This window comes from Ostrea edulis, chromosome 2 (assembly GCF_947568905.1).
Source record: "Ostrea edulis chromosome 2, xbOstEdul1.1, whole genome shotgun sequence".
Classification (NCBI taxonomy): domain Eukaryota; kingdom Metazoa; phylum Mollusca; class Bivalvia; order Ostreida; family Ostreidae; genus Ostrea; species Ostrea edulis.
In genome coordinates this window covers 44779905-44797755 of record NC_079165.1, presented here as the reverse complement: position 1 = coordinate 44797755, position 17851 = coordinate 44779905, and the positions used below count along the sequence as shown (strand labels likewise).

Sequence of the window (17851 nt, the reverse complement as noted above, 5' to 3'; positions counted from 1 at the left end):
CCAGAAGATATATTTACATCCCGACTTCTAACTTAAAATATTTGGTCCCTGTGGATAGCTACGGTGTGGTCAATGTAACATCAACAAAAAAGTCACCGCCAAATGTGCAATGGTAGTAAGTGAACTGGTTCATCATAGGACTAAAAAATGAATTAATGAAATAAATCAGGCTTATCCAAACCGTACAAACAATTTACTGGGACACATATCCAAACCGTACAAACAATTTACTGGGACACTTATCCAAACCGTACAAACAATTTACTGGGACACATATCCAAACCGTACAAACAATTTACTGGGACACATATCCAAACCGTACTCATTCATATCCAAACTGTAACAGCAAAACCTGAATAGTGTCAATCATGGATGTTTTCATGTTATACATCACTGATTTTGCATCCAACACTTTCGGCAGATATACTGATATATCCTTTAAGGATTCAAATTTTACTCCTATGTAAAAAAAAAAAGTTAGTTTGTTTTGATGTCTTATGTGATATTTTTAAAAAGTCTTTTTCAAAACACACGAGGAGAACTGGATTCTTGTTGAAATCGGCCGAATATCCATTTAACAGCATAAGTAATTGTACATTCACTTTAATTCTTTGTTATTTAGATTTAATTGGCAAAGTCAGTTAAGCATCACAATCATTAAAAACAAAGTTTACCTTGGTGTCTAGTGCACCTAGCGACAACATTTGCATGTTGTCCAAACAGTGTGACCGTTGAGGTTACCACACAGTGATTGTATTGATAGGGATTCCGGATTTTTAGACTGCTTTCTGTACAATGGTTTTGAATCATGCTTCTCCATCTCCTTGACTATCACAAAATTTGAAACTACATTGTATAACTTTCTATTACAGCAATGTCACAGACCAGATGCAGAAAGTGTGTATTTCCATTTCCCCGGGAATTCCTCTGAGAGGGGACATAATGATTAATTGTTACCACAGAGCTAACTCGGGTCATAAGGACCCAATCTGGAAATGCCAGTTCCATACCTGTGCTATTTCCAATTACAACCTCTTGTTTAGCAAGGAGGATTTAGATGATGCAGAGAGAGGTATGAATTACCTGTTTCTGTGTTTATTTCCTGTTTATTTCAATGTCAGTTACCAATAAAAAAAATTTGCCATGTTCACAAGTCATGCTACTCAGATCTATTTGTGAAGATGTAAAAATATTGATGATAGCCGCATAAAAATCTTTTATATACAACAAATCATGCTTGCAAATTGTAAAAGAAAACAAAATTCAAATAATTCAAGATGTGACTGTCTTGTAATTGAATTATCTTTACTATCTGTTTATGTATCTCTTTTTAGATCCAAGATTCCCAGACAATGGAAAAATTGAATTTGTGTTTGGGCCAAATCAAGATGCTGTTGTTCCAGGTTTGTCTGATTTCTTCATTGAAATCTGTGTTGTACATACAGTGCGATATTGTGTTTGTGAGCTTTGTAGTCCACAAGCATCATGATACATCTTTTTAACAAATGTTAACAGTTTGATTATGATATTATGATGTAGAAGATATACTAAAAAAAATAACTAATGGTCCTTGCAAGCTTCATATCAAATTTTAGATGTTGAAATTGAAAATTTATGTGTATTTCTTTCATTTTCAGTGACTGACTTTAAGTCAGATGTTACAGTGCCTGTTGAAGACAATGCAGATGAGCTTGGAGGTCAGGAGTCGAGATACATTGATGGATATTCAAAAATTGAAAGTAAGATTTTTGTTGACTCAAATGTACATTCATCATTAGAGTTTCCACAACCATTGTTGAGTCTGTTATTACTATTCTGAATTTCCAGATCTTCATGAACAGTCATTGCACTCCTTAGAATGAACACCACTCATTCCTCTCTGATGATATCTCAACCTATTATATGTGCTAAAAATAGGGAAATATTGTGCTAAGCAAGCGGGCTGTGTACGTAGAATGTGCATTACTTGGGATGAGTAATTTCAAGCTGTGTGATTTTAAGAACCGGAGAATTTAATTTATCCAACACTTAAATAATTTGATCCCAAACAGTTAATAGCAGTTCCCAACTCTTCCAAAAATATTTGGATATTATATTATGTGAAATTATAAAGCATAAAGTTCCATATAAATTATTTTAACCATGCTGACTTAGATTTTGCTTTTGAAGTTCCAAGTATCCATGTCTTTCTGGCAAAAGCATCTTTTCTTCCCAAATTTGTTTTCAGAGAGATCACGGATGTTTAAATTAAAGAAGCACAGTCTTTTTTATCTCAAAGCAGATCTCATTTCAAAGTGAGCTCTATGCTTAGTGAGGCTAAGAATGGAAACACAATGAAACACAACATTGTATTATTAGTTTGATTATCAATGGCATGGATTCTAGTAAAGTTACACACTTTGGGTGCGACCTGTTACATGCTGAACGACTTCCTGTTGTGTGATTCTACTTAACACTCTTAAAGCAAGAATTTTACTACGTAGGAAAGAAATAATTGAATCAACTCAAGATCAAATGAAGTGCCCAAATATTCGAACGTGGTGTTTAGTTGTCCAAATTAATTTTTTTTCATTTCATTCCAAAAAGAAAAACCAGTAGTTAAATACAATAAGGAAGATGAAAGCACTGTTTTTCCTCTTCAGTTTTTATGTTTTTTACTGCAAGATTCTGTTTTTGCCTTCGAATAATTCTTCCACAATTTAACTGTCCCAATTAATAGATAGATCTGAGAAAGTATCTGAATGACAGTTATACTTTTTAAAACTTTTTATACTTTTTAAAACCAGTGGTAATAGCTGAAGTGAAATTATTTGTGTTTTGGAATTTTAATTATCTTTGAAAATGTGGCATCATAATTGAAGTTCCCCTTTTTTACTTTTTAGATTGCCAATACTATAAATACCATTTGCTGGGTTTTAGAATTTTAATTGAGGCATTTCTCATGGCACGAGTCATTCATTCAGTTTAACGAAATGGTACATGGGTTTTATGTGTTGTACTAAATGACTTAGTACTTGTACTTTAAATGAAGCTGAAAATATGTGCACTGAGCATACATATTGTTTAAAGCTTTTGATGATTATGCTTCATAGAAATGACAACTAGGATTGTACTTGATTTTAATTATGCACTAAATGAGATTCTTTTAAGTCCCTAAATCAAATTAATTAAGATTCTTCTGTGGCAGGGGGTGATGAAGGTGATTAAGTGCTCCATAGTAAAATTCTCAATACAAAATGTCTGCAGCAGCAATGGATATGCAGACTGGTGTAGACTCATTGAAAATGTTTAACTAAACTTTATGACTTCAAGAAGAACATGTGTTCCACTGGCCAAGGCATCAGTGTCCCTTCTAAAAGTTTTTTTTTATTAATTCCTAAGCTGGTATAGATCCTCCCTGGACCAAGCTTGCATGGAAGTTAAGTGTAGGGATGTATATACTTTAGCTTCAGATGTTGAATTTGGTCTGTTGTATTGAGGTGCTTACCAGGTAATAGTGTTTGGAGTGGGTTTGAATTTGGTCACATTCCTAAATAACTACAGGCCCTGGACCAAACTTCTATAAATCTAGAGATGTTAACAGTCATCTTTGCTTTGTATATGAGTATGACCTTTTTTTTGGTTGATTTACCAGGTTAAAGTTTTTAGGTCACCTTAGTCACTCTTAAAAATTATTATGGATTCTGCAGCCCTTGGGGTTAGTGATACTTTTAACTAATGCTTATGTGACCGATAAGGCCTGGGGGCCTCTTGTTAGAGTAGGTTTGTCCCATTCCCAAGACTAAGTCATAATTTGCAAGGAAGTTGCACTTAGAGATGCTTACCACTAACTACTCTTGTTTACTTGTTTTGGAGGCTGAATGCAACACATATATATTCCAGTGATTGGCCAGATTTTGTCACATTTCCACATAACTCTAGACCCTTACTATATTTATTTGGTAAATCAAAGCCCCTTTATTGATAGCCTTATATTGTCAACATGCACCTGAGCTATGTGGGCTATGCCCACCCAGTGTACAACTTGCACCTGAGCTATGTGGGCTATGCCCACCCAGTGTACAACTTGCACCTGAGCTATGTGGGCTATGCCCACCCAGTTAATTTACAACTTGCACCCAAATTGCCTCCTTAGAATTTCCTTTTGATTTTCAAGTGGTTAAGAAATGTTTTGTAATTTTAAGTGACAATGCAAATTCTTTCATATTTCATAAATGATCTTTTATATATTAGTAATAGCTGGTATCATGGCACTTGAAGATTTAGTACCAGTTTCTCTCTCTGCATCAAAGAGCCAGAGACACTAAGACCCAGTTTTAGCCTAATGTTTATCCAAAATATTTCCAATGGTTGATATATGATAATCTAATAGAAGCTATAACAGAAGAAGCTGGAGGTTTAAGTGAGCTTTTCTGACCAAAATTTGTCTGCCATCTGCATGTTTCTATGTAGGTATGGCCATCATTAACAGTTTTGACTTCTCCAGAACCACTGAGCCCATTTGAATGTTACTTGCCACAAAGCATCCTCTGGTGGAGGAAATTCAAATTTGTTCAATTGCAAGGGCATGCCCAGATCTAATGGGGAGATAATTAAAAAAACCTGAAAATAAGGTGTGATATTTTAAACATCATTTTGAAAACCACTAAACCAGTAACGCTAAATTTTGTATTAAAGCTTCCTTTGATAATGAAAGTTCAACTTTGTTCAAGCAATGACATCCAATTTCAGGATGGGCCCAGAAGAAGGATTTAATTAATAAAAATCTTTAAGCAATATGTCAAATTAAAGTGCTATAAAGTAATGTTGATTCAAGGTTGTTCACACCAAGACCCCTGGGCATAGGGTGGAGTCACAAGAGGAATTCAAAGTTATTCATAGGATTTCAAAGGAAAATTATTCTTTTTAAGGCATAGTGTCAAATTAATATGCAAGCATTGTCATGTAGCATTAGACAGAAGCGTGTTTACATCATGACCCCTGGAGTTAGGGCAGGGTAGTAAGGTTATTTTTGTTTTAATTCTTAAGAACCACAGGGGCACAATATGTCAAGGTGATATGTAAGCATTTATATGAAATGTGGATTCAAGTTTGTTCACACAAATACCCCCAGGATTAGAGTTCAAGGCCACAAGAGGGGTTGAAAATTTTACACTGGATTATATAGGAACATTCATAGAAAATATTCTTAAATCCACAAGTCTATACAATTTGTCAAAATGATATGTACGAGTTTGTATCCTTATGTAGTGTAGATTCAATTTTGCTTATACCATGACCCTTGAGGTCAGAGCAAGGCCACAATAAGGGGTTCAAAATTTTACATAGGAATATACAGTGTATAGGAAAATACTTTTTAAAAATCTTCCCAAGAACAGCAAGGGAACAGTTTGTTAAATTAAAATGAAAACACAATCATGTAGTGTTGATTCAAATCTATTCCCACCATCATCTCTGGGTTCAGGTTCAGGCCTTAATAGAAGTTTGAATACATAGGAAAATGCTCTGAAAATCTCCTCAATAACTACGAGGGTTCAAATTCCTAGTTCGGTATGGATCCATCATGTGTTCGGGTAGCGTGGAGGTAGCCCACTCGCCTCTGACTGCTGCAACCCAAGTTCGATCTCCATGATGGCAGTGGTTGTATGTGAGAGGGTATGGTGGTTTCCGTGATGGCAGTGGTTGTATGTGAGAGGGTATGGTGGTTTCCGTGATGGCAGTGGTTGTATGTGAGAGGGTATGGTGGTTTCCGTGATGGCAGTGGTTGTATGTGAGAGGGTATGGTGGTTTCCGTGATGGCAGTGGTTGTATGTGAGAGGGTATGGTGGTTTCCCGCTTGGACATGTAGGTTTCCTCCAGGTACTCCAGTTTCCTCTCACATAATGACCCTCTAGTGCCAACAACCATCCATGCATCAAAGGACCCCGTTGAAAAAAAGCTTTCGAGCTCTCATGGGTTATTCTTGGTATGTACGTATATTTGTATGTTATATGTATATACGCATCTTCTCAAGGACTACAGCAGTACAAATTTTCAATGTTTATACCATAACTCACATGTTGGATTAGGGTTGGAAATTACAGCCTACTTGACCGCCTGAGACAGGCGGGGATGAAATTTCTTACGATTACCCGGTGGTCAGGCTAATTTCAACAAAATGATTTCATGCAGTACATGACCACTCATTTGAATATTGTTAATTCACAGAAGATTTACCAGAATGATTGCTGGTAATGAATTATCTGTGTAAGTATTTGTAGCCTTGGTAGTCATTAGTCCTTACAAATATTTACAAAGGATTTCTTGTGCAATTAGTGACCACCTGGTACTGAATCTAGTCTAAACAACTTGAAACCAAAAACCATTAACTGAGTTGTAGTACTTGTATTTCTGGTATTTCTGGGTGTTTTTTGGTGTGTTTTTTGGTTGTTTTTTTTTATAGATGGGGTGCATGTTTTTTACTTGAAGGGGGAGCAGTGTGAATTAATATTATCCTTATCTCAGGGGTTTTTTTTCTGATAAGACAATTTCCGCTGTTGAGTGTGAACCACAATTGGAGCATTTACGGTAAATGAGATAAAATCATCACATATACATGTGTCTCTACCATCTTCCCTGCTTCTTTGCCATCAGATGTTCCCCCACTGGGGAGTAATCACTTCAAGATGCCAAAGGTAAACTCAGCAAACCCACTTTGCCTTGGAATATTACACTAGAGTAGTTGAACAGCTAGGATATATTAAATCTTCTGTATCAGGGAGGGAAAAAAGTATGTGGTCATAGTGAACCTGGAATATTTTTTTCCTTTGAAGTTTTTATTTTTGTGCCTAGCTGGTTTAGAGATTGACTTTAGCCTGGAGTGGTGAATTATGATATGTTGAGTAATTAACTAAAGATTATTATATGACAAAGGGAAGACAAAACAATTCAGTTTTTGAGAAAATGCCTGAGAGGAATTTGAATTTTGGTAGATCTGGTAAGAAATTTTTTATTTCAATCTATTGATATTTGCTATAAAAATGATAACAATAGTACTAACTGTATGTATATATTTACTAGCATTTGCTTTATGACCATACAGAAGCTGCAGAATTGTATCTTTCTTGAAAAAAAAAATTGGATAGACCAGAGAGCAACAGTTCCTCCTGTTATTAAAATTAATGGTTTTTATAAAGGGTAGATCTGTCCCCCTCTAGATTGTCCAATTATTCCTTTAGAGAGCTAGTTCCACCTTTTATAAAAATCAATGGTTTTTCTAATGGGTAGATCTGTTCCTCTCTAGTTTGTCCAATTATTCCTTCAGAGAGCTACAGTTCCTCAGCTAATGATTATTGATACAGTAGCATATATTTTTTTATAGAATTAATCTATATATCATCATAAATATTGGGATACATGAATAATTTGTAAATAATTAACCATGCTCTATTACATTGTCTGATTATGAGTATGTGTCTCTTGATTATGTACAATCATTTGATCTTGAATTTCATGGTCCTAGATATTCTTTGAGTTTATTGGGAAAGAGCATTAATTGATTAAACTTTCATAGGTTTGATAGAGGTATTTTTGATGAATTATGATTATTTTATTTTTATTGTAAACTGTCATAAAGTAAGCTGTATAAAGGATTACATGTATTTGACTGAACAAAAAAGATTATCTATCACCAAGATTCAGTTCCGTTGTCATAGCTCGTAACTTATATAAATAGGATGTATTGATAATCATAATTGACTGATGAACGGCTGCTACAGGGCAACACTGACTTGAGATATGCAATAACTGCTTATCAGATTTCAAATATGATAGAACTGCAACTTTGGTTTTGATGTTATAATGCAAACCTTAAACATCAGACGCATGTATAAAATATTTACTTAGGACTCCATCCTCATTCTTATCAACCTATACTGGCATCCGTGATGTTGTAATATCTTGTAATTGCCCATTTCTATACCCCCAAAAAATTGTTATTTTGAGAAAAAAAATTCATATTATTATACATGTATTGAAATTATCTTTTGCTTAAACCAAGTATCCAAATGCAATTAAATCTACCAGTGTTAGTCATTTGCACATACAGATTTTTTTTTAAGGATAAGGTAGATCTGAGGAAGAAATAAAGCCACTGGAATACCAAAAAAAAATCTCTGAAAAAAATCTCTAAATCCTGAATGTACACAGCTGACGAAGATGAGCCCTGAACATCCTGTTGCTGCCAATCTGGCAGGTTGCCATGGATCCCAGGATAAAAAACCTAGTATATCAACCCCACTGTATGACAAACACCCAACTAACATGCCAATATTTCTGAAATGTAAATAACAATTTAAGGCCAACTGTCACTTTTCTTGTTTTTCTCGACATACTCCAACAATTTACAGGAAGATTTTTTGATATACAGTAAAACTTTAACTAGGCCCCTACCGAAAGTTTTGAGAGGTCAAATGTTCCAAGTTTCTTCACTGTATTTTATTAAATTTAAGTTATTCTCAATTAATCAAACAAAATATTTAAAACTGTTGTATTCATTTTCAAAAATTATTTATTGAAAGATATTAAAAGAAAACAGTAATTTGACAGAAATTCTATCATGTCAGAAAGTAAAAAAATTCAGGTGTACAATTGCACAGTGGTGAGTAAATTGACAGTAGTCACTAAATGAAGGAAAACTATCACAGAAAACAATTGAGAGGAAAATTTACTGTTATACATTCAGCAGAAAATTGTATATATGTATGTACAGGGTGGTGCAAAGACAGATGTGACTATGTAATAAAAATCTGAAAATATGTAAAGCGTCACCATCAATCATTATCAACAAAATGTGGTGTTTGCACAAATATTATCATAGCAAAGAATTGGTTTGTCTCTTCTCACTATACATCAGATTCTGGAGATCCCTGTTAAATCTCAGCTACCTGTTCCCCCACATCCAGTGGTTGCAATCATAGAACAGCTAGAATATTGTTCATCATAAATCTGTCATGCTCAATCCCATCAGGAAGTGTGGGGGATCCAGCTCTGTGTATGCATCTGTATTTATTGTTTTCTTCCTGACAAAAAAAACAATGATCTGGTCATTTGTAAGCAACCTTGACTGATGCTCAGCTCACGGCAAGTTGTTGCAGTTGTTAGGGTTACTTTGGAACAATGAGAAATCCAGCAGGCTAAGTAATGGAGGCTATGATAAAGGGTTATGGCTATTTGATGACCGGGAGAATTATGGAGATGTGTTTCTTTTAGTGGGAGTTTATTTCAAAGTTTGATAAGAACAAGCAATGCAGATTGCCTTCATCCTATTCTGGGATATTTGCTGTAACTGATACTAGCCACCTACACAAAATTGGCTTATTGAGTGCCACATCATCCACAACATATCTCTTTGATTTATGTTTTCCTGAGTAATAAATGAATTAAGCCTTGAGTGGCATTCTTAGGTTTTCATCATGTTTTAAAAAGAATTACTTGTATTTAATCAAAGGGTTAATCATTCTAGTCACTTGATCTTTAATATTTATGAAATAAACAGCCTTCATTTGTCAAGACTTTTAGAAAAGTACAAATTTCTATCTTTTTTTTCTCTCCAAGAGTTATGTTATCTTAATGTTGGCAGAATTTTCTTGAACAGTAAGTCTCCTGATTTAAAAGAGTATTGGAAATGTTCTTGTGGAAAAATGACATGATTACTTTTTAAACAATTTCGGAAAATTCTTGGAAATGGATCAAATCATGTCTTGGTTAATAGGTTTAAATGGAAGCAATGTCTTAAATAATTGCTAAATTATAAATGCTTTTCTGTTTTAAACTCTCTTTAAAGAAAAAGTGTAGTAAACTTTGATCTTGAAATGGTTCTCTTTGAGCAACATTCTGAGAATTTTATCATTTTATCCAACAAGAGCTTCACAAAGGAAAATGGGGAATTTGCTCACAACATGAGCACTTTGGACCTCTGGTGACTTTGATTGTTTACATTTCAACTTGAAAATAAATGTGAACCAAGGTACGAACACAAAAATCAGAAAATTTGGCTTAAATCTTGTACCTAGTTACACAAGATACAGCGTGTTCTCACAGAGGCAAGGGGATTAAAAGTTACATCTATTTAATTCAAAACTTATATTTCAGCCACCCACTCAGATTTGTTATGTAGTCTTCACACCATTAACTAGAAATCTTGGTGATCATTTAAGAAAAAAAAGCAGAAAGCCACATGGATTCATAACAAAGTCTTGGTGATTTTGAAAAATGTAAGATTTTGGCATAGTCGAACGACAGCTTTAATGTAGTTGATATTTTTCCAAAAAAGAGGTGGATTGATATCGAGGAACCTCATCATACATACACATGTCAATAAAGTTGTTGTCATAGAAGATGGAGCGTTTAGAAAAGATAATTATTCTGAGGTCTGAGAAGTTATTCTTTGTTGTAAAGCCAAATTATCCTATTGCTTTAGACATGAAGTGATGATAAACACATCTCTTCTTGTTGTCTTTGAAGAGAATAAATGTAGCAGTTTATCTGGGATCTGTTTGCTTATTTTTTGATGGATTTACTACTATTGTTTTATATGACGTAATTAATAGGTGAGAAGTTCTACAATGATTATAAAGTCAAGGCTGCTAACATATCAGCTATGCCAATAAAGTAAAACACTTAATACAAGCAATGTGTTTAATGCAAGTTATTTTCATTTTCATTTTTTGTTCCGCTTACTGCTATGTACTTTTATTACAATAATCACACTCAGATTATCATTTCTTCAATTAATGATTTCCAACATGTTGACTTACAGTGTATAAAGAGTGCATGGTTTTGAATATAAAATGTTTCCTTTTTGCTTGGAATTCATGAACTGAATTTGTTTTTTTTTAATTAGATGTCTTAAGGAAAGATGAACAGAGCTCTTCATACAGCATGGACACCAAAAGAATGCAGAATAGTAATAACAACACAAAGTCCTATGGTTCCCAGAGCTACAACACTTCATACTCTACAAATGCCAAGCAGTCCGTTACACCTCTGGACGAACAAACACAACTGGATGATATTTTGAGTAATTTACTAAATGACCAAGTGATCAGTCCTAAGTCAGGATCTAGCACAATGTCAAAAGAAACTAGAACATTCAGGACCTTTGAAACACATACAGGACCGGATGGGAAAATGGCACATCAATCTGCAGAAGTTACATACAAACTACCAGGAGAGGTGAAAGAGGAGAGACATTACACAGTGAAGACTGAGAAATCATCTTCTCCATACATGCCAACTAAGGCATTTAGTTATACAACCTCACCAGAGATGGCTCGTAAATTCGACAGCCCTAAATCTAACACTCTCCCATATAAAACGGATTATGACAATCGTTATCAATCTGATATGTCATCTTCATATAGCACCATGCAAAATGGAAAAATGGTCCCAGAGTCTGATTCTTGGTTGCAACAGCAGCAGAAAAAATTAAGGGATAAAAAGGACTACAAGGATGATGTTCGGGTTCAACAGGAAAAGAAACTGGTAGAAGAGCTGCGCTCTGCCCAAAATCGCTACATGACAAAGCGTGCTCAGAGTGAAGAGGAAGCTGCCTGTGTGAAAAATTCCAGCCTGTCAAATGGCCCAGCCTCTGCCCCTCCCCAAGGATACAGCTACTCGATGTCAAGAACTCACACATACTCAACAGAGAAACCTCCAGGCACTTTCTCCTCAGGTGATTCAACTTTCGATTCTAGAGTAACAAAGCCCACAAGTCCAACCAGGGGACTACAAACAAAGGTCATTTTACAGCCAGCTTCTGCCCCTATTTCCCCTCCTTTGCGATCCAGTAGTAAGAACTTCATGCAGCGATCTCGTACTCTAAGCAATAGTGCAGTGGATGGAAAAGGCCCTCAGAAGCTACTAAGGCAAAGCTCTGATGTGACCTTTGACCGTAAGGATGATATCCAGCCCCCTGTCATTCGTCAAATTACCATTACAACCCCTCCCCGTAGCCCAAGACCTTTTTCCCCCACTTATCAGACAAGTACATATAGGTATTCTAATCGATCTGCTGCTAGCTTGTCTCCTCCAGTTGAACGAAAGACATTTCAGAGGGAATTCATGACTCCTCCAGTTCAAGAGCCAACTGTGATGAGACACACCAATCAGAGATCATTCTCTTCTTCTGAATCTGACAAATACAATACCAAGAGCCTACCTCGACATGCAGCAACTAAGTCAAAAGTCACCGAAATTCATGAGTCGTCTTTACCAGAAGGCAAGAAAAAATCTCATTATATAACTGAGGTCTATGTACACCGCAGTCCAGGAGCAGTGCCCACAGGTATGACCCTTGACCTGGGACCCTTTACCCTTGATTTGATTGGCTGTTTGAAATTGAGGCTTATCAGTAATTTTTCAATCTTGTTCTTTTCTTTTTTCTTGTGACAACATATATCTGGTGTTCTATCATTTCTCTTTCATATTAGTCACAGTATTTGTGTTAGTTTTAAAAACATATATCAACTTGGTCCCAAAATATTTATGTTATCCGTAAAGCAATGACCATTTACTCTTATGAACTGAAATGTACATAGGAAGGGTGGGTGATTCAGAGCATGCCCAGCATGGACAGCACTTGTATCTCAAATACAATAGATTCAAAATTAGATTTTTTTCTTTATTTGGAATAATTTTGACCAGGTTCATAGGTATTAGATTGCTTTTGATAGCTAATTTTAGATTTTGATAGCATAGACAAAAATCTGCACAGTACATTTTTGGTTCATTTTATTTTCATTTTAGAACAAGACACTCACTAAAACATGCACAATTTAACCGAAATGTTCTAACATAGTACATGTATTGTTTTGTCAATATTTGTGTGATTATTTTCTTTTGGGGGGGGGGGGGGGTCTCAAGAATTATCATTTTCAATTACATGTATGTATTTAGACAGAATTTGGCTAGAACAAAAGATGCTCTTTACTGAACAGCTGAATATGGGTATCATGATAGCTTTTGTATCATGATACAAAGAAAAAATTAATTTTTATAAGCAAGTGCATTAAAAAAAAGGTATTCATGACCAAACAACATTGCTTTAATTGATGGGTGATTCTGTGTATGTTAGGAGGTCCTTGTTGATTTTTGGGATGATGCTAGTCAGTTTGGTCTCAAAATTGCCTTTTTCTCAGCTGAATAAGATCTGTCTCATTCTAGGGATTTCTAATGTTTTAAAAGTAGACTCTCAGTCATTCAGAGCTGTCTATTATCTCCATTCTGATGATCCCTTGCATGCCCTCAATTGTGCGTGTACATAGACTTCATTGCATGACCTCTGAATGTACCCATTTTCTTGACCTTCTTGCTTTTGTATTCCGTCCCTCCTCTTTATTTTGTGTACTGTAACTGTATAATCAAGAATATTATGCGTATTGTTGTTGTATATAGTTGACAGATACACACATGTGCACACACACACAAACACCTTTTGACATGAAGACTTAGGTCAAGGTCACATGAAGGTATATATGAAGAGAGTGAGAAGGCATATTTCTGTTTTGTAGAATTGATTATGAATGAATCAGAATCTACACTTACGTTTTCATTTCTAGAGTTAGCAGAACGATTAAAGAATTCTTTAAATTAAAGAACCTTTGGTGTAAGTACACTGCACATGTAAACAGTGATGTGTTCTAGCAACTTTGGAGAGGAGTGGTGTCCTTTGAGAGGATTCCATTATTCAGAATTCATACTAGTTTTTACATCAGCAAATACTAACCTGTCAAGTGCGAGAAATGTAAAGAGTGTTCCTGCTTGCCAGTAGTACAGCAGAGTAAATGACAAATTACACACACACAGTGTAATTCTTACCCCAGGGTAAGGGTTGTGACTCCTGAGACTCATCAAACTTGAGGTAATATTTTTTTCCCTGTAAAACTGTGAATTACTGATCATCATTGTTGAACATGATCACTGATTACCTTGCCCTTTTAATTACTGCCAACTGATGAGGTAACAGTCTGCTGTATCTGCTAAGGGCAGCAGCATCTGTGTTTAGCCACTACAGACCAGAGCAACATAGCAGACAGGAGTTTAAGATTAAAAGAATGTGTTATTTATTGCATGATGTATAAAAGTATGGATGATGCATCCAGCTGGAATGTCTTAATGAAAGAACTGTTGCATGCTTAATGTCAAACCATGCCAAGTCCTGATACCTCGGCAACTGCTCATGCTCAACACAAACTGGTAATATGAAGATTTCCTAGTGCAACCCACTTTGAAGATTGATGTGTTTCAGCAATTGTTTTTGTAAATTCTGTAGACAAATGATAATATGATGAATATTATCTGGAAATTTAAAGTAATATCTATAACATTTCTTTCATAAAACCAAAATAACAATAAAGATGTATGACACTAATTGTGAAGTTTACTAATTGATTGCATACAAAGTTTTAACTGTTTATGAAGACTAATATCTTAAAATTAACTGGAAAACCCACTTGCAGAAAAAGATATTTTTGATGATTTGTTAAAAATTTCTCTGTGTAATTATACCAATTTTGTTGAAAATGTAAAGAATGGTTTTTTGCCTGACATTGTAGGAACTGTAGAAAAATCATACAAAACAGACCGAGATTTGCTGGAATCTAACAAATTGGATGATCTGCAGCAGTCTTTGAGTGCTGTCAACAACACAGTCCTAAATCAACAACCACAGCAGACGACAGGTGGATATACCCAGGAGCATGTTGTCACCAGGCGGATGGAGACGCGGAAGTATGAAACCAACTACCAACAGCAACAGGAGCAACAGATGCCCAACACAGTGGCTGTAAGTCACCCATTGTTGCTCAAATGAGGTTGTTCACAGGTGTTTTGAACGCCCAATTTCATGACTTGTTACAGAATTCTTTCTCCTCAAAGAATAACATAAAACTGTCTGAAAGACAGAGAAAAATTCAGGACTGGTTTCAATGACTTGCCCATGAATTTGCAAAGCCATATTAATTTTCTCAGAAGGAATTCTCACTCTTAGTATGTTTTCCCAAAGCCCTTAAAATAAACCTTGAATCTATTATGAAAACATGCACTAAGTACAAGAGTGTGAGCTTGCACTCAATATAAGCTGTGATAATGTGATGGAATTTGGAGCCTTGTTATCTCGGATTGATTTGTTGAATGCTCATGTAGAGCCTTTATGTGTGGCATATTTTGCATAAAGATTCATCATCTACCTTATTAAGTTTTCACTGATTTCCTCATCCATTCATTTCATTAAAATGTGCACATCTCCATTCAGAATATAGAGACCTCTCATTTCAATACTTACGCCCACACCATTAAAGGTTATATGGGAAATGAATTTATTCATGCAAGCTATTTTTAAAGGTTTTATGTTCCACACCCTAGATATGTTTATTTAACAGCTAAAAATGTTCATACTTTAAAAAGGTCATGGTAGTTGATTAAATTGGATCAATAATAGTATATTCTTAAATTATTCCCATGTATTAACCACTGGTCGTATTAACAGTAATTACATTATGCATCATAAAGTCAAAGGTTAGCAAACAGTATAATTAATGGTACATGTTTAAATCTGCAAAACCCTCTGGGCCTTAGACTGAAATATAACATTATCAAAGTGTTTCACCAATGTGCATGCATAAATTTTACCTGGATTGTGTGGGATAAGAGAATTTCACATCAAAGGTAAAAGGAAATGTTCCGTGAATGTTAGTAAGACATTCTGAATATTAATAAGTGTTTTTATGAATAATTGAATAGAGATATCTTTTCACAATTTGTTGTATCTAGTCAAATAGTGATAGACAAAACTTAGAAAGTAAAATGTTTGTTGCTCATTTGTAAGAACCTGCACTGTTTCAGGGGCAGTCCTATGCCACCACACCAAAGACTTCACGTACTGTGGAGGAAGACCGCTTCAGTTTGAGGCCTATAGGACCAGGTATGCAGCCCTTGGAGCCTGAAGGCTCACCTACAAATGTAGGAACTCTCAACAGATCTACAACCCCTAGCTTCCCCACAGCTACAACGCCAAGTTTCCCAGTCACTCCAGGAATGTATACAGGCAAGGGTCATTCTTCTCAATACCACTAAAATGTATACAGACAAGGGTCATTCTTCTCAATACAACTGAAATGGGTTCATCGCCTTTATCTACCGTTTTGGGGTTTTATGTAAAAGAGGGAACATTTTTAGTTTACACTTTGAGGATGTACTGGTAATTATTTATAAGTTGAGAATAATTATTTCATTTAAATGGTATTTGATCATTTCTGTGCTGGACATAGTACACATATAATGTCTTGATAATATTTATGGAAGGCAGTCAAACACCCGTGGGTAAAAAAGAACAGTTTAAAAAAAAAACATGTATAAGTGAAGATGGCAACAATGAGGAATAATTTTCATGTCTTTGTGTAGATAACAGTCACCAGATGATGCAACGAGAACAACAATCACAGAATCAAACGATGGAGAGACAACACTTTCAGTATCAACAGAACTACCAAACCAGTCACCAACAGCAGAGCTATCAAACGAACCATCAACAACATCAACAGCATCAACAGCAGTACCTAACGGAGGATCAACAACACATGGGCACTAGGAGTCCTCTGCACATAGACACCTCTAGTCCTCCAATGCTCTCAACTGGCATCGGGTCACGAAGTCCTGCAAGGTGAGGGGGTGGATGTTTAGGAATAATATCTTGCTGGGATAATGATTTATATTTCTGTCTCCTTAAATACTTAAATGAATATCGAGGGAATAAGTACAACACAGTGCAATTGTATATGTGGAACTCCACAAGTGATGTTTTAAAAGAAAGTTCTATACAGTGCTGAAACAAGAGGATTATTTCATTTTTGAAATAATAGCAAAACCTGCAAATGATAAGTTGTCCATAAGAAAGCAAAACACATTCTACAGAATAACAATGGGATAATCTATTGCCATTCTTCATACCTAATTTGCTGAGTTTATCTTGTCATTCAGTCCCCACTCTCCGGAGACCCTGAACACCTTGAGACATCAGCTCCATGTTGCCAATAACAATGTGTCACAATCTGCAGCACTCAGTCCAAACACCGTCACTGGCCAGAGCTCACCCAGCGTGTACTTTGGGCTCTCACGACGAGGAAGCTTGTCGTCTGTAGCTGGTATGTATATTAGTCTTCACATGCTGAACTAGTAGTCTTATAGTAAGACACTTAAAAAAATCTCCTAAGGACTGTTAATGTAGCGATTAATGAATAATTATGTACTCCATATTCACCAAGATTCTATTAATGTGGTTATGGATCCTCTAAACTACTTTTTATCTGTGTGCAAGATAAAATTCTCAACCACATATTTTTTGCAAATGTTATCATGAAGCAGTCATTTTGTACATTCACAAGGTGCATATGTTGCATCAACTGGGAATATTACTTGTTGCAAATGTCTTTCCCGTCTTTGATTCACCATTAAAAGTAGTTGCCAATGAAAGTTAGCTTTTAATGAAATAATAATTCTCAGATTAATCTAAATGGACATCTTTGCATTTAATTTACTTTTGTCAGACTCTGTAGATGCTACACATGCTACACCAAAGTTTGTCAAGGACACATCGAAATTCTGGTATAAACCCAACATCTCCAGAGAAGAAGGTAGGTCTTTAATAATGGTTGTTATAGAGAATGTCATGAATATGTGCACTCAACTGATTTTGTTCCAGAGGGTTGATCAGATAATACAGAAATACTTATTTGTCCAAAAATTTCTAAAATTTATATTCATATCACAAGTGCAAATAATTTGACATGCTGAAATTTTTGTGATTTTACATATG

General features: G+C 35.3%; 1 protein-coding gene across 12 annotated transcripts in view; it reads left to right on the top strand.

The window, feature by feature from the left end:
• The window catches only part of LOC125679359 (tensin-1-like), a 45501-nt gene that overhangs the window by 18946 nt on the left and 8704 nt on the right, over positions 1-17851 (top strand). For 6 of the 12 annotated variants that reach the window (XM_048918530.2, XM_048918529.2, XM_048918528.2 and 3 more), the window contains 9 exons: positions 873-1072; positions 1335-1403; positions 1638-1739; positions 10883-12325; positions 14595-14824; positions 15883-16084; positions 16441-16699; positions 17017-17180; positions 17583-17669. In XM_048918530.2, the coding sequence (XP_048774487.1) occupies positions 873-1072; positions 1335-1403; positions 1638-1739; positions 10883-12325; positions 14595-14824; positions 15883-16084; positions 16441-16699; positions 17017-17180; positions 17583-17669 (2756 nt within the window). The remainder of the gene's footprint in view (positions 1-872; positions 1073-1334; positions 1404-1637; positions 1740-10882; positions 12326-14594; positions 14825-15882; positions 16085-16440; positions 16700-17016; positions 17181-17582; positions 17670-17851) is intronic. The other 6 variants (XM_056154177.1, XM_056154176.1, XM_048918533.2 and 3 more) reach the window with 2 other exon arrangements.